This window comes from Stenella coeruleoalba (genome assembly GCF_951394435.1).
Source record: "Stenella coeruleoalba genome assembly, chromosome: 8".
In the NCBI taxonomy this organism is placed as follows: domain Eukaryota; kingdom Metazoa; phylum Chordata; class Mammalia; order Artiodactyla; family Delphinidae; genus Stenella; species Stenella coeruleoalba.
In genome coordinates, this window is record NC_137154.1 from 86735608 (window position 1) to 86754192 (window position 18585).

The following is an 18585-nucleotide window of genomic DNA, read 5'->3' on the forward strand; positions in this document are numbered from 1 at the left end:
AAGTTCTTTATCTCTCCTTCAATTCTGAATGAAAACCTTGCTAGGTAGAGTAACTTAGGTTGTAGGTTTTTCCCTCTCAGCACTTTTAATATATCATGCCATTCTGTTCTGGCCTGCAAAGTTTCTGTAGAAAAATCAGCTGATCGCCTTATGGGGGTTTCCTTGTACGTGACACTTTGTTTTTTCCTTGCTGCTTTTAGAAGTCTCTCTATCTTTAACTTTTGCCATTTTAATGTGGTATGTTTTGGTGTGGGTCTCTTTTGTTTCATCTTGTTTGGGACTCTCTATGGTTCCTGCACCTAGTTATCTGTTTCCTTCTTCAGGTTTGGGAAGTTTTCAGTCATAATGTCCACAAATACCTTTTTGGCCCGTTTCCCTCTCTCTTCTCCTCTGGAACCAGTATAATACAAATGTTAGTATGCTTGATGTTGTCCTACAGTTTCTTTTTGATTAGTGATTTTCATTATTCTATCTTCTAGAACACTTATGCATTCTTTTGTATTATCTAGTCTGTTAATTCCTTCTAGAGTGTTTTTCATTTCAGTTATTGTATTCTTAAGCTCTGACTGGTACTTTTTATATTTTCTAGTTCCTTGTCAAAATTCTCACTGTGCTCATCTATTCTTTTCCCAAGTTCAGTTAGCTTTTTTATTACTACTACTTTGAACTCTTTATCTGGTAAGTTATTTATCTGTTTCATTAGTTGTTTTTTTCAGTTTTTTTTCTTGTTCTTTTGTTTGAAACAAATTCCTCTTTCTTCTCATTTTGTTTAACTTTCTCTGTCTCTATGAAATTAGGTGAATACTTACCTATCCCAGTCTTGAAGCAGTGTCCTTGTGTGGGAGTATTCCTATTCAAGTATGTGTGTTCTCAGTGGCTTTGGTGGGAGAGCTGGATCTGAACTGAGCATGCGTCATATCTTCCCCCAGGGTGTGTTGGCAGCTATCACCTTGGTGAGAGGTAGGGCTGGAGGCAGAGGCCTAGAGCCAGAGCCAGGTGTAAACTAAGCTTCTCCTATGTTCAGTAGCTATCACCACCCTATTTGTGGTAGGGTCAGGTCCATACTGCTGGAGCAGAAGCCCTGAGGGTCAGATATGAGCTGGTTCTGTTCCTCTAAGTATGCACTCTCCCCTCTCCCAGCCATGGTACCTTCACCCCAGAGGGGAGTAGTGATGCAGCAAGAGGGATTTGGAGCAGGCACCTGGTGCAGCTAGGGCACACACTGGGATGGCTCCAGCATGTCAGTCAGAGCTTCAGACAGCTCCTGATCTGTTGCCCTCTGTGAGTGCCAGCAATAAACATCCTTGCCGCATTTAACTGCAGTGCTGGGTCTGAGCTGGCTCCATCCCCTGCAAGTGCACACTTGCCTCGGAAACATTAGCCTTCATCCTAGTTGGTAATTGCACCAGAGTTAGAGGCGAGGCTGGGGTGTTCATTATTGTCAGAGCCCTGGGCAGTTTGAATCTGCTTCCTCTGCCTTGTTTTGGGAGTAAGCAAGAGTGTGTCCATTTCTTCATGGGTGGAGTCTCGGTTTCTTACAGCCCTCCTGTCAGTCAGTGGTTTTCAAACCAACTAAGAGGACTTGTCTTCCCAGTGCTGGCTGGGGTGCCCAATATGTGGTTCAAACCCCTCACTCCCCAGGGAGGATCTGCAAGCCCATGATACCTCCTTCCTCTTCTCTTCCCTTCCTAGGGATGTGAGTCCTGACCTGATTGCTTCTCCTCCCTTCGTTCCTGACTCCCTGTGGATCTTTCTTTACAGCCTTGGTTGCCAAAGAGTCTTTCTGTCAGTCTCCAGTTTGTTTTCAGTGATAATTTATTTTCATGTAGATGCACTTTTGATGTGTTTTTGGGGGGAGGTGAGCTCAGCGTCCGTCCTCCTACTCCACAATCTTGATCTCCTCCCCACCCACATCTTATTTGTGACATGGCATAACTTAGGTGTGAGGGTACGGATAGTAGAAAAAAGTTTACTATTCTCTAGTGACAAAAAATCTCTTTGATGAGACTGGATTTGTTAAACTACTCTTTCATGATGTTTCATAAATAGTGAGAATGGGGGAGGGAGCAAGTTGTAACTATCGTGTTCTAGGTTGGATGATAACTGCGCTGGCATTTAGTGTTGAGCGAAAAGTGAATTCTTTTGGTTACCTCTAAAGTATATTCCAAATATGTCTGCATCCTTCCTTTAACTGCCATTTCCCCAGATAAAGCCTTCATTATATCTCATCAGGACTACTACAATAACCTCCTGTCCAGTCTCCTTGCTTCTACTCTTTTCTGTCCTCTAATCCATTACCTATCATAGCCAGAATGATATTTTAAAAATATGTACATTATTCTACTCCCCTAATTAAAACCATTTGGAATGAAATCCAAACTCCTATCATAGCCTTTGTGGTACCCATCCTCCAAGATGGCCCCCAATGATCCCGGCTTCCTAATACACTTGTGTAGTTCCCTTCCAATTATACCAAGGTTGATCTGTGTGGCCAATAGCCCCTGCATCAGAAATGATGGTATACTACTTTCAAAATTAGGTTATAAAAGACTGCAGCTTCTATTTTAGGTGTTCTCTCCCTTTAATACTCTCTTCCTCACTCTCTTGGATCTTTCACTTTGAAGGAAACAATACCACGTTACAAGCAGCCCTGTGGAGAAACTTACATGGAGAAGAACTGTGGAAAGCAGCCATTGTGGAACTGAGGCCTGCCAGGATCCACATAAGTGATCTGGGAAGTTTCAAGATTCTCTCCAGTTAAGCTCTGAGATGACTATAACCCTGGTTCAACACCTTGACTGCAACCTCATGAGGGCCCCTGAGCCAGAACCACTAGCTAAGCCATTCCCAGATTCCTGACTCAGAGAAAATGTATAAGATGTTTGTAGCCATAAACTGTTATGTTTTGGGGTAATTTGTTATACAGCAATAGATAATTAATAGATAATTAATGCAGCCCATAAAGGTCCTGATAACTTGATCCTTGTCTATTTCTCCAATCTCAATTTATATTACTCTCTTCCTGCTTATTATGCTGGCCTTCTTTTAACTCCTCCAAAGGGCCAAACTTTCCCTACCACCCTTGTACCTGCTGTTCCCTCTGCCTAGAATACCCATCTCCCTAATATCTGCATGGCTAGTTGTTTTTCATTCTTCATTGATTTATTTCCCCCCGACTATACTTACCTAACATATATCCCATATTTCACTTCACCGTATTTTATTCACAGCATTAAGCACAATTTGTCATCTCTCCCTACACACATTAGAATGAAAGCATCAAAAAGCAGGGACTGTACCCATCATATTCTTCACTGTATCCCCTTTATTTATTCAGAGAATGGCACAGAGTGGGACTTAAATGAACACTTGTTGAATGAATAAATAATTAAAACATCTTTTCAAAACCAAATCAAAACAAAACAAACATAAGACTCACTTCAGATATTAGTTATGGTAACAGAGGCCAGATATTCTTACAGTGAACATTGAATATAAAGGTTACCTTTGTTGGTGGAAATGCAATTTTATAATGATAACCAGGAGAGAGCGTCCAGAATACCTACTTGATTTTGGCCACGATAAACAGATCATTGAACAGGAAAAGATGTCGCTCCTGCCTCTGCAGACCTCTTTTCAGTTCTACCCGGCCATCAATTAGCAGAGTTCTATTGGAGCACAAAAATGATGACAGAAATGCACATGTGTCCACGCTAGCAGAAGGACTTTCCCTGTAACAGATCAAACACCACAGATCTTTAGTCAAATGATAAAATATAGGATTGAGTTTCTACAAAAAATTATAGGTTAAATTTGGTCAAGAAATATAAAGCTCTATAATTTTTTTAATGCAATGGCATAGTTTTCTAACAGGTCCCTCAGTCTGTCTCCACATGATGGTCCTTAATATTTTATTATAAAATTTTTTAAACAAAAAGCAAAATTAAAAGTTTTATAATAAACATATGTATATCCCAAACTAGATTCTACCATTAAAATTTTACTGTACTTGCTTTATCAGATACCTATCTAACTCTCTCTCAATTAACCCATTCTATTTTTGACATTTCAGTAAAATCTGCATACATTTCCCCCTAAATACTTCAGCATGCATATCATGTACAGTGAAATGCACAATTCTTAGGTGTATATTTTCTGAGTTTTGACAAACGTATTCACTTGTGTAATTTAAACCCTTATCAAGATATAGAACATTATCATCACTCCAAAAAATTTCCTTTTATCCCTTTTCAGTTGTTATAGTAATTAGATGAAGACAGCCTCTATGTATTGGCTCAAGTTGTTTATCTCTTTGTTGCAGGCTGAGATCCATTAGCTCCAAAGTCTGCTGGAACTAAACTAACATTTTTATATATACCCAATTATTTAAAAAATAACCCAAAACAAGCAGATTTTTAACCATTTTATAGCTTGCCTGCTTTGTATACTCCACAAAACTACACCCAACACCTGCTAGCCATTGATAAGACAGAGGCTTGTGGTTATAAGACCCAAGTCACTACTACCTTTGGAGTTCTCTGACCCAGACTCCCCACCATGCTACTGAGCAACATCATTTAGACATATAATCTCCAGAGCCACCCACTCCAATCTCCTTCACCTCAGGAATTCCTTTGCCCTCCTCCTTTTTTGGATAGTGGTCCTTTGGCCATAAACCTCTAGATTGTCTCATGCTGTAAGGGACTTCCTTTCTTATGCAAACCTGTCCAAGGGTCATATTTTTTCATTGATCAGCCCCCAAGTCCCTCAAATTCCTTACAACAGTCAATCCCTACTCCATCAACCCCAAGGCAACCATTATTATGATTTTTCTTCCCACTGAAGATTAGTTTTGCCTATTCTAGAATTTCATATTAACAAAACCTTAGTATGTACTCTTTTCGTGTAAGATATTTCTTACTCAGCATGTTTTTGTTACGTTTATTAGTAACCCATTCCTTTATATTGATGAACAGTATTCCACTGTATAAATATATCAGTTTTCTTATTCATTCTCCTACTGATGGATACGTGGGCTCTCTCCAGTTTTTAGCTATTATGAATAAAACTGCTATTAAACTTCTATTGATCTTTTTTATGACCTATGTTTACATTTTTCTTCGAGAAATATCTCACAGTGGAACTGCTGGGTCACAGAATAGGTGTTATGTTTATTATTAGAAAAAAAATACCAGTAAGTTTTCCAAAGTGGTTGTACCAATTTATATTTTCAACAATACTGCAGGATAATTCTAGTTACTTCACAACCGTGTCAACATTTGCATTATCAATCTTCTAAATTTTGGCCATTCTAGTGTATATATAGTAGCGTCTCATTAAGATTTTAATGCGCATTTCTCTGATGACTAATAATGTTGAACACTCATGTTCTTATTGATTATTTGTATATATTAATTTGTGAACTGTCTCCAAATATTTTGCCTACTTAAAAATATTGTGTTATGTATCTTTTTATTATTGAGTGTAGGAATTTTTTATATATCCTGTATCTATCTCCTGATGTACATATATATACACACATATGCACATACATACCTATACAATATACATATATATACACATATATATATCCTCTGTCAAATGTTTTGCAAATATTTTCTCCCAGTCTGTGATTTGCCTGTACATTTTCTTAAAACTTAAAAAGTTTTTAATTTTGATGAAGTCTAATTTATCATTTTTAAAATGGTATTTGTTTTCTGTGTCCTTTCTAAGAAATCTTTGCCTACCCCCAAGTCATGAAGATACTCTCCTATGTTTTCCACTAAAACCTGTATGATTTTAGTTTTTACATCTAAGTCTATGATCTATCTTAAATTAATTTTGGTTTATGGTATAAGGTAGGCGCTAAGCTTCATTTTGTTTTTCTATACGAATACCATATTGTTCCAGCACCATATGCATAAAAGGTTTTCCTTTCCTCAGTGGATTTCTTTGGTACCTTTGTTGAAAATCACATGACTGTAAGACCATGGGTCTATTTCTAGGCTGTCTATTCTGTTTCACTGATCTTTTTAAGAATTAATCTATGCTAGAACCACATTGCCTTATTATTCTATCTTTACAGTAAATCATGAAATTAGGTAGTATAAATCTACCAACTTTTTTTTTTTAAATTGCTTTGGATAATCTAAGTCTCCTGTATTCACATACACATTTTTGAGATTAACGAAGATGAAGAACACAGTAGAGAAAACACATTGTGGCTGGGGAAGAAGAGATGAGTGCAGCTTCAAATATACTGAGTGTGGAATTACCAGGGGACTAGGTGACATGGGGAGATAAGGCAGGCAGCCAGCACTTAAAAGAGATGTCATATTTGTTATCACACAAAGACAGTTGCATAAATAGTACTATGGGAATGACTAGAACTGCCCAAAGGGGCAAAGAATAAGAAAAAAGGCAGAAACACATCCCTGAAAAAAATGTAATCTGAAGGGGTGAAGAAAGGAGGAGAATCTGTGAACAAGATGGAGAGTAGTGAATAAAGCAGCAGAAAAAGAAGAATAAAAAGCAGTGGTGGTCTGTAGTACTGAAACTGAAGGGGATAACAAGTTGAAGACTGAGAAGATGTCTGGGAAAAAAGTCATCAGTTGTTCATTAAGACCTTCAACAAAACAGTTCCAGGAAAATGGTGAGGGCAGAACTCAAATGGTCTAGGGTTTGAGGTGAGGAGTGAAAAGAATAGTGAAGAATTAAAGGCAGTAAATCTGGTTATTTTTCAACAGCTTAACACTAGAAAGTGACTTTAAGAGGAAAGGGAGGAAGAAGAGAGAAACAATACCTAAGCCCTGAAGGTAGGTACCATCTCTCATTTTACAGATTTGGAAGCTGATGTTCATAGCAGTTAAAACACACTGCTGTTAAGTGAAGGGGACTTACAAGTTAAGTATGTTCAAAACACTTAGTTTAAAAAATTCCATGTAGCCTTTCAAAAGGAAAAGAACTTCATTCATACCGACTCAGATTCCTCCTCCACCCATGGCAGTTGAGCTCAGTAGTTTAGGACTTGATGGGGGTAGGGGAGGGTGTGGGCTAATCTAAGACTTTTTCCTAAGTAGTGTGACATGGTGAGTTATTTTGGCTGCCTCAGTTTCCTCATTGTAAAGTAAGGCAGTTGGAGTAGAAGGTCTTTAAATTCCTTTTATAATTTGTATACGTGACTAACTATACTAACATGTACTCAAAAGGTGGAATTAAGATTACTGATGAGAGAGGTTGGGCCAAGACAGCAGAGGAGAAAGACCTTGAGCTCACCTCCTCTCACAAACATACCAAAATCACAACTATATGCAGAATAACCCTCACTGAAAAAGACCAGAACCTATCAGAAAAGATCTTCTACAACTAAGGACATAAAGAAGGAACCACAATGAGATAGGTAGGAGGGGTGGACTCGTGATATAGTCAAGTCCCATACCCTAGGGTGGGTGACCCACAAATGGAAGAATAATTACATTGCAGAGGTCCTCCCACTGGAGTGAGAGCTCTGAGCCCCACATCAGGTTCCCCAGCCCAGGGGTCTTGTACCAGGAAGACAAGCCCCCAGAGCATTTGACTCTGAAGGCAGCAGAGCTTAATTTCGGGAGCCCCACAGGACTGGAGGGAAATAGAGACTTCGCTCTTAAAGGGTGCACCCAAAATCTCACATGTACCAGGACCCAGGGCAAAAGCAGTAATTTGATAGAAGCCTGGGACAGACCTATCTGCTGGTCTTGGAGAGTCCCCCAGACAGGCAGGGGTTGGGTGGCTGTGGCTCACCCTGGGGAAATAAGACACTGGCGGCAACCATTCTTGGAATCTTCTTCTACTACGTGGAAGCTGGTGCTTGCAGGTGACATTGTGGGATGCTCCCTCTGGCTCATTAGTGCCAAGACATAGCCCCAACAGCCTGTAGGTGCCAGTGCTGGGATGCCTCATGCCAAGCAACTAACTGGGTGGGGACAAAGTTCCACCCATTAGCAGACAGGCTGCCTGAAGACCTCCCGAGTCCACACCCACCTCTAGACATGCCTCTAGACATGGCCCTGCCCACCAGAAGGCCCTGGACACAGCTCCATTCACCATTGGGCAGGCACCATCTCTGGAAGCCCCTGGGTCCCCCACTGCCCTACAGGAAGCCTGCACTAGCCTCTAGACCAGTCTTATCCACCAGGGGGCAGACAAGTAAACCACTATCCTGCAGCCTATGGTACCCGGCCTGCTCACAGCAGGCCAGACCTTGCTGTGAGACCAGCTGGGCCTCAGCCCTGCCCAAGAGCAGGCTGACACAAGCTCTGAGACACCCTGGACCCCATACCCAACTGTATCAGGAAACCCTCCCCCAACCAGTGACCTGACACGAACTCTGGGATCCCTGGGCTCTGCAACCAGCTTCCAGGACCCAGCTCTGCCTGGCAATAGTCCAACATGAACCCCAGGACCTGGCTTCACCCAGTGGGTGAGCAATAGCCCTGGAGTCCTCTGGACCCTGACTCTGCAAACCAGTGAGATACCATAAGCCCCGGGGCCCCCTGGGGTTCCACAGTCAGCCACGTTGTGACCCAGTCCCAACAACCAGTGGCTGGCAGCCTCTGCACAAGGTAAGACCCTGGGCCATCCAAGCCTCCAGACCATCTACATAGTCAGCCTGCCACAACAGAAGGATACATGCAGCCCTCATAGGGGAACTTCTAGAGCATATAGATTGGGTGATGAGAGGGGACTGTGCTACTGGAACATGTAGGACATACCCTACAAAAGGCAACTTCTCCAAGGTTAGGAATCATAACCAATCTACCAGATACATAAAAATAGAGCAACTTAGGCAAAATGAGGCGACAGAGGAAAATGTTCCAGACAAAGGAACAAGATAAAAACCGCAGGAGAAGAATTAAGTGAAGTGAATTAAGTGAAGTGAAGTGAAGATAGGAAATCTACATGAGAAGAAGTTTAGGGTAGTGACTGTAAAGGTGATCAAAGAACTTGGGAATAGAATGGATGCACAGAGTGAGAAGTCAGAAGTTTTTAACAAAGAGTTAGAAAATTTAAAGAACACCCAAACAGAAATGAAGAATACAATAACTGAAATGAAAAATACATTAGAAGGAATCAACAGTAGACTGAATGATACAGAAGAATGAATCAGCAAGCTAGTAGCCAGGGTAGTGGAAATCACTGATGCTGAACAGCAAAAAGAATGAAAAGGAATAAGGACAGTTTGAGAGCTCTAGGACAACATCTAGTGCACCAATATTCCCAATACAGGGATCCCAGAAGGACAAGAGAGAGTGAAAGGGGCAGAGAACATATTTGAAGACACGAAAACTGAAAACTTCCCTAAGTTGAGAAAAGAAACAGTCTCATACAGAATCAACCCAAAGAGGACAACCCCAAAACACACTGTGATTAAAATGCCTAAAAATAAAGATAGAATACTTATGAAAAGCAGCAAGGGAAAAGCAACAACTTACCTACAAAGGAACTCTCAGAAGGCAATCAGCTGACTTTTCAGCAGAAAAATCTGCAGGCCAGAAGGAAGTGACATGATATATTTTCAATGATGAAAGAGAAAAACCTACAACCACGAAATCTCTACCCAGCAAGGCTTTCCTTCAGATTTGGAGGAGAGATCAAAAGTTTTACAGAGAAGGAAGAGGTAAGAGTTCAGCACCACAAAACCAACATAATAAAAAATGTTAAAGTGATTTCTCTAAACAGAAAAGGCCACAACTAGAAATATGAAAATTATGAAAGGAAAAATCTCATTGGTAATGGCAAATATACAGTAAAGGTAGTAGGCCAACCACATATAAAGCTAGTAGGAAGGTTAAAGGACAAAAGTAGTAAAATCATCTATATACACAGCAAGTAGTTAAGGGATACACAAAAGGATGTAAAATATGATGTCACAAACAGTAAACATGGGGGGCAGGTAAAAATGCAGGGTTGTTAAACTGCTTTCAAACTTAAGAGATCAGCAACTTTAAACAATTGTGTATACACACACACGGCTACATAAAAGCCTCATGGTAACAATAAACCAACAACCTATAATAGATATACACAAAAAAAGAAAAAGGAATCCAAACATAACACTAAAGACAGTCATCAAATCACAAGAGAATAAAAGAAGAAAGAAAAAAAAGACCTACAATAACAACCCCAAAACAAGTAACAAAATGGCAATAAGAACATACATATCAATAATTACCTTAAATGTACATGGACTACATTCTACCATCAAAACACAGAGTAACTGAATGGACACAAAAAACAGACCTAAATATGTTCTGCCTACTAGAGACTTGCTTCAGATCTGAAGACACACACAGACTGAAAGTGAGGGTGTGAAAAAAGATATTCCATGCAAATCAAAAGAAACTAATATAAGCATTTCTATCTTATATCAGACAAAAGAGATTATATAGTAAAGACTGTTAAAGAAGGACACTACATAATGATGAAAGGATCAATCCAAGAAGATAGAACAATTATAAATATATATGCACCCAACATTGGAGCACCTAAGTACATAAAACAAATGTTAATGGGCATAAAGGGAGAAATCCACAGTAACACAATAATAATAGGGGGCTTTGACACACCACTTATATCAATGGACAAATCATCCAGAAAGAAAATCAATAAGGAAACACTAGCCTTAAATGACACATTAGAGCAGAAGAACTTAATTGATGCATGTAAAGCATTCTATCTGAAAGCAGCAGAATACATGTTCTTTTCAAGTGCACACAGAATGTTCTCCAGGATAAATCACATGCTAGGCTACAAAACAACGCTTGGTAAATTTAAGAAAATTGAAATCAGATCAAGCATCTTTTCTGATCACAATGCTATGAGACTGAAACCAACTACAAGAAAAAAAATGCAAAAATCATAAACATGTGGAGGCTAAACAATACACTACTAAACGACCAATGGATCACTGAAGAAATCAAAGAGGAAATCAAAAAACACCTAGAGACAAATGAAAACAAAAGCACAATGATCCAAAAACTGATGGTACTCAGCAAAAGCAGTTATAAAAGGGAATTTTATAGCAATACAAGCTTACCTCAGGAAACAAGAAAAATCTCAAATAAACCATCTAACCTTACACCTAAAGGAACTAGAGCAAGAACAAACAAAGCCCAAAGTTAGTAGAAGGAAAGAAATTATAAAGATCAGAGCAGAAATAAATAAAATAGAGATTAAAAAAAATAGAAAAGTTCAAGGAAGCTAAAAGCTGGTTCTTGGAAAACATAAACAAAATTGATAAACATTTAGTCAGACACTCAAGAAAAAAAGGGAGAGGGCCCAAATCACTAAAATCAGAAATGAAAAAGGAGAAGTTACAACTGACACCACAAAAATTCAAAGGATCACAAAAGACTACTACAAACAACTATATGCCAAAAATGCACAACCTGGAAGAAATGGACAAATTCTTAGAAAGGTAAATCTCCCAAGACTGAACTAAGAAGAAACAGAAAATTTGAACACACCAGCTACCAGTAATTAAATTAAATCAATAACTTAAAAACTCCCAACAAACAAAAGTCCAGTACCATATGGCTTCACAGGTGAATTCTACCAAACATTTAGAGAAAAGTTGACACCTATTGTTCTCAAAATATTCCAAAAAATTGCAGGAGAAGGAATATTCCTGGGCTCATTCTATGAGGTCAGCATCACCTTGATACCAAAACCAGACAAAGATGTCACACAAAAAAGGAAAATTACAGACCACTATCACAGATGAATACAGATGCAAAAACCCTCAACAAAATATTAGCAAAATAAATCCAACAACATATTAAAAGTATCATACCCCAGGAACAAATGGGATAACCCAGGGATGCAAGTAATTTTCATTATCTGTAAATCAATCAATGTGATAGACCACATTAACAAACTGAAGAATAAAAACCATATGATCATCTCAATAGATGCTTTTGACAAAAAGCGTCTGACAAAATTCAGCATCCATTTATGACAAAAACTTCCCAGAAAGTGGGCATAGAGGGAATAAACCTCAACATAAGAAAGCTCACATATGACAAACCCACAGCTAACCCCATACTGGATGGTGAAAAGCTGAAAGCATTTCCTCTAAGATCAGGAATGAGTCAGGGATGCCCACTCTTGCCACTTTTATTCAACACAGTATTGGAAGTCCTGGCCACAGCAATCAGAGAAGAAAAAGAAATAAAAGGAAGTCAAATTGGAAAGGAAGAAGTAAAACTCTCATTGTTTGCAGATGACATGATACTATACATAGAAAATCCTAAAGATGCCACCAGAAAACTACTAGAACTAATCAATGAATTTGGTAAGATTGCAGGATACAAAATTAATGCACAGAAATCTCTGGCATTCCTATACACTAACCATGAAAAATCAGAAAAAGAAATTAAGGAAACAATCCCATTTACCATCATAGCAAAAAGAATAAAATACCTAGGAATAAACCTACCTCAGGAGGCAAAAGACCTGTACTCTGAAAACTGTAAGACACTGATGAAAGAAATTAAAGATGACACAGATGGAAAGATATATCATGTTCTTAGATTGAAAGAATCAATATTGTTAAAATGACCATGCTTCCCAAGGCAATCTATAGATTCAATGCAATCCCCATCAAAACACCAAGGACATTTTCCACAGAACTAGAAAAAATAATTTTAAAATTTGTATGGAAACACAAAAGGCTTTGTATAGCCAAAACAATCGAGAAAAAAGAAGAAAGCTGGAGGAATCATGATCCCTGACTTCAGAGTATCCTACAAAGCCACAGTAATCAAAACAGTATGATACTGGCACAAAAAGATACACATAGGTGAATGGAACTGGAGAGACCAGATTAATTAATTATTAATTAATAATATATTGGTCAATAACAATGTATTTGGTCAATTAATCCATTACAAAGGAAGCAAGAATATACAATGAAGAAAAGACAGTCTCTTCAATAAGTTGTGCTGGGAAAACTGGACAGCTACATGTAGAAGAATGAAATTAGAACATTCTCTAACACCAATATACAAAATAAATTTAAAATGGATTAAAGACCTAAATGTAAGATTGGAAACCATAAAACTCCTAGAAGAAAACATAAGCAGAACTCTTTTTGACATAAATTGTAGCAATAATTTTTTGAATCCATCTCCTAAAGCAAACAAAATAGAAGCAAAAATAAGCAAATGGGACCTAATTGAACTTAAAATCTTTTGCACAGCAAAGGACACCACTGACAAAACAAAAAGCCTACTGAATGAGAGAGAATATTTGCAAATGATATGACTGATAAGAGGTTTAATATCCAATATATATAAACAGCTCATACATCAGAAAACAAATAACCTGATTTAAAAATGGTCAGAAGACCTGAACAGACATTTCTCCAAAGAGGACACACAAATGGCCAAAAGGCACATGAAAAGATGCTCAACATTGCTAATCATCAGGTAAATGCAAATCAAAACCACAATGAGATATCACCTCACACCTGTCAGAATGGCTATCATCAATAAGAACACAAGTAACAAATGTTGGTGAGGACGTGGAGAAAAGGGAATCCTCATATACCGTTGGTAGGAATGTAAATTGGTGCGGCCACTGTAGAAAACATTATGGAGGTTTCTCAAAAAGCTAAAAATAGAACTACCATTTGACCAAGGAATTCTACTCCTGGGTATATATCCCAAAACAAAGAAAAACACTAATTCAAAAGATACATGCACCCCAATGTTCACAGCAGCATTATTTACAATAGCCAAGATATGAAAGCAAACTAAGTGTCCATCAACAGATGAATGGAGAAAGAAGAAGTGGTATATATATATATATATACACATACATACATACAATAGAATACTATTCAGTCATAAAAAAGAATGAAATTTTGCCATCTGCAACAACATTGAATGACTTGAAGGGTATTATGTAAATTGAAATAAATCAGACAGAGAAAGACAAATACTGTATGATATCACTTCTATGCAGAATCTAAAAAATACAGGAAACTAGTGAATATAATTAAAAAGAAGCATACTCGCAGATACAAAGAACAAACTAGTGGTTACCAGTGGGGAGAGGGAAGGTGAGAATGGCAACATAGGGGTAGGGAATTAAGAGGTACATGATATTACGTATAAAATATGATATAAGGATATACTGTAAAACAAAGGAATATAGCCAATATTTTATAATAACTGTAAGTGGAAAATAACCTTTAAAAATTATGAATCACTATATTGTACACCTGTAACTTACATAATATTATACATCAACTATGCATCAATAGAAAATTAAAAAGAAAATGATAAGATTACTGATGAGAGGGAAATTCTGTGAAAACAACCCTATCCTAAAGTATAGTTTATAAAGGCAAGGATAAGCATACATGAAAGTGGCCTCAGGGAAACAAGCCAGTGTAAAATCCAAGCAACAGTAATAACAATAATGACAAGAACTATGAGATATTTCTTGTATTAGTCTAATTTTTAAAGGAGCTCAAAGAACAAGAATTTGTCAGGGTCTCCATCAAAGTATAGGGTATAAGAGACCATGCTCTGTCATCCCAAGTATCCGGTTCACATGGCAGCTGCAATAAATGGAGATTCTGGCTTATCTATGTTTCTTGGATTTGAATAGTATGGGTCTCAGTGTCTGATCTCTCCTGGGTATACTAAAGGGCTGAGAACCACACACTATCTTGATAACTCTCTGAGGTAATATCTGAGTAATCAGCCATCCTTTCCTCTATTACAGTTGTTCTTAAAGTGTGGTTTCCCCACAAGTGGCATCAGCAACAACTAGGAACTTCTTAAAAATGCAGAGTCTCAGGGCCACCTCAGACTTACTGAATCAGAAACTTTGGAGGGTTGCCTGAGCATTTTGTATTTTAACAAGCCACTCAGATGATTCTAATGCATGCTGAAGTTTGAAAACTACTGTTCTCTTCCAACTCTCTAAGACTGGTTCTAACATTCTAAAATTCTACAACTGTGTTTTTAAACTAAGTATAAATAGCATTTATTTCTACTTAAGGTAAAGTGAAATTTTAAGATCTGTTCCATCATTTCCTGTGTTTTTTGAGGTATAGTTACCATTCCAAATAAGTGAATTCTGTTATGCTCACTAATTACTAATTAAGCACATACTATATATAATTTGCAGCGATGAAGAAGTGAATAACAAGGCAAATAAATCAACTGAAGTCCTTTGAAATAAAAGGGAAATGGAGTTACTATGTTTAATATTATAGATTGGAATTAAACAGAAAGACCCAGATTCACCATCACACAGAAAAATCCTTCCTATTTCAAAATCTTCTGGGGTGGGGGAATAGGAGGAGGCATAATAGCATCTTGTATTACGTAGTGATTTTCAAATTTATAGAAAACAAGAATAAAATTTAACTTACTCTTGTGAAAACAGAGCAAGGACAAGGCTAGCAAGCAATGAATGAATGAAGAAATGGCTTACAGCATTTTACATAGCTCTAGTTTCTTAATTGCCTGGCAGGAAATTTTTGCAAGGGGAAAATCATTTTTTGCATTTTGGCTTTACATATTCAATGAATAACTGCTTTCTGATGACAATGATAAACCATTAGATAGTAGTATCATTTAAACCAGGGATCCTCAAACTATTACTCAGAGGGTCTGAGAGTAAGTAGTTTAGGTTTTGTTGATCTCTGTTGTCAAATATTCAACTAGCCATTGTATGGCAAAATTAGCCATAGATAATACCTAAAGAAACAGGTGTGGCTATGATCCAAAAAAACCTTATTTATAAAAACCGGCAGCCACTCTGGGCCATAGTTTGCTGACCCTAGTTGAAACAATATTACTTCTAAAACATTTAAATGCTTATAAATAAAGACTAATCTGAAGTAATTAGGGAGTTAAAAAGAATTTTGTTTGTTTGTTTGTTTGGGGTTAGCATAGACTAAAGGTTAATTAGGTTATATCAAAAATGGTTTGTGTTTTGAAGCAATTCCAAAGGATTTTAGTACATAATAATTCATTTTCCATCTCACAATAACACTTTCAAATAAATAGATTTGATGATGGTGTGGGGGATAACTCACAATGAAGTTAAAAATCTTGCTTTTTCAGTGTAGATTTATCAATGTACATGTCTACAGTCTTATCATTTTAAAGGTCTACATATAAGTAAGGCAAGAGACGCCTCGTGATTTTAGCAAGCTAAGCATTGGTTAAAAAAAAAACCAACATTCTGACAGCACCCTACAGAAAAATAAACATCTCAGTACTCACATAATTTAAAAAGAAAAAAATCTTTTGTAGAAGGAAACAAAAACACAAACAACCTTTGTTTTTTTAAAACTACAATCTTAATCAGTGTTTCCTACTTAAAAATGTATTTCTCAATTATGTGACTCTGAATTGTTTATTTTTATCCCGAGTGCAATGTAGATGTGTTTATTTTAGTCTCTTTGAGTATGGAAATGGGAAGGAGGGCAAGATGTAACCTTCTATTTAGCCTCTTAATATAGCTTGATTAGGTTTTACAAGTTATAATTAACAAAGCTCTAAAATGATCTAACAAATACAATCAGAGTCTAAGAATTAACCTGCTGCCTGCATCTTATGTATTAACATTCCATTTTCAAATAGGTTTGTGAAGCCACTTCAGAAAGGCAAAAAGGAGTTTTAGGACCTTAATCATTTTTCACTAAAACTAGATAATAACTTTCATGAAACTGGGCCACAGTAGTATCTCTTAATATTTATTACTAAGGAGATTTGTTAAAGATGGCGGAGTAGAAGGACGTGTGCTCACTCCCTCTTGCAAGACCACTGGAATCACAACTAACTGCTGAACGATCATCAACAGAAAGACACTGGAACTCACCAAAAAAGATACCCAGATCCAAAGACAAAGGAGAAGCTGCAGTGAGACAGTAGGAGGGGTGCAATCACAATAAAATCAAATCTCATAACCGCTGGGTGGGTGACTCATAAACTGGAGAACAATTATACCACAGAAGTCCACCCACTGGAGTGAAGGTTCTGAGCCTCACATCAGGCTTCCCAACCTGGAGGTCTGGCAATGGGAGGAGGAATTCCTAGAGAATCAGACTTTGAAGGCTAGCGGGATTTGATTGCAGGACTTTGACAGGACTGGGGGAAACAGAGACTCTACTCTCGGAGGGCACACAAAGTAGTGTGCACATCAGGACCCCAGGGAAGGAGCAGTGATGCCACAGGAGACTGAACCAGACCTACCTGCTAGTGTTGGAGGGTTTTCTTCACTGGAGGGGGTGGCTGTGGCTCACCGTGGGGACAAAGACACAAGCAGCAGAAGTTCTGGGAAGTACTCCTTGGCTTGAGCCCTCCCAGAGTCCATCATTAGCCCCACCAAAGAGCCTGTAGCCTCCAGTACTGGGTCACCTCAGGCCAAACAACCAACAGGGAGGGAACTCAGCCCCACCCATCAGCAGACAAGCAGATTAAAGTTTTACAGAGCTCTGCCTACCAGAGTAACACCCAGCTCTACCCACCACCAGTCCCTCCCATCAGGAAGCATGCAAAGCCTCTTAGATAGCCTCATCCACGAGAGGGAAGACAGCAGAAGCAAGAATAACTACAATCCTGCAGCCTGTGGAACGAAAACAACATTCACAGAAAGAGAGGCAAAATGAAAAGGCAGAGGGCTACGTACCGTATGAAGGAACAAAACACCAGAAAAACAATTAAATGAAGTGGAGATAGGCAACCTTCCAGAAAAAGGATTCAGAATACTGATAGTGAAGATGATCCAGGACCTCGGAAAAAGAATGGAGGCAAAGATTGAGAAGATGTGAGAAATGTTTAACAAAGGCCTAGAACAATTAAAGAAAAAACACCTAGAATAATTAAAGAGCAAACAAACAGAGATGAACAATACAATAAATAAAATAAAAAATACACTAGAAGGAATCAATACCAGAATAACTGAGGCAGAAGAACGGATGAGTGAACTGGAAGACAGAATGGAGGAATTCACTGCCGCCAAATGGAATAAAGAAAAAAAGAATGAAAAGAAATGAAGACAGCCTATGAGACCTCTGGGACAACATTAAACGCACCAACATTTGCATTACAGGGGTCCCAGAAGGAGAAGAGAGAGAGAAAGGACCTGAGAAAATATTTGAAGAGATTATAGTCGAAAACTTCCCTAACATGGGAAAGGGAATAGCCACTGAAGCCCAGGAAGTGCAGAGAGTCCCAGGCAGGATAAATCCAAGGAGAAACAGGTCGAGACATATAGTAATCAAACTGACAAAAATTAAAGACAGAGAAAAATTACTAAAAGAAACAAGGGAAAAATGACAAATAACATACAAGGGAACTCCCATAAAGTTAATAGCTGATTTCTCAGCAGAAACTCTACAAGCCAAAATAGAGTGGCACGATATATTTAAAGTGATGAAAGGGAAGAACCTACAACAAAATTACTCTACCCAGCAAGGATCTCATTCAGATTTGATGGAGACATCAAAAGCTTTACAGACAAGTAAAAGCTAAGAGAATTCAGCACCACCAAACCAGCTCTACAACAAATGCTAAAGGA

The 18585-nt window shown here is 38.1% G+C and overlaps 1 protein-coding gene across 3 annotated transcripts in view; it reads right to left on the bottom strand.

Moving 5' to 3' along the window:
• Positions 1-18585, bottom strand: part of ARHGAP20 (Rho GTPase activating protein 20) — a 153204-nt gene that overhangs the window by 57846 nt on the left and 76773 nt on the right. For all 3 annotated transcript variants that reach the window (XM_079928583.1, XM_079928584.1, XM_079928582.1), the window contains exon 3: positions 3567-3731. In XM_079928583.1, coding sequence (XP_079784709.1) covers positions 3567-3731 — 165 coding nt within the window. The remainder of the gene's footprint in view (positions 1-3566; positions 3732-18585) is intronic.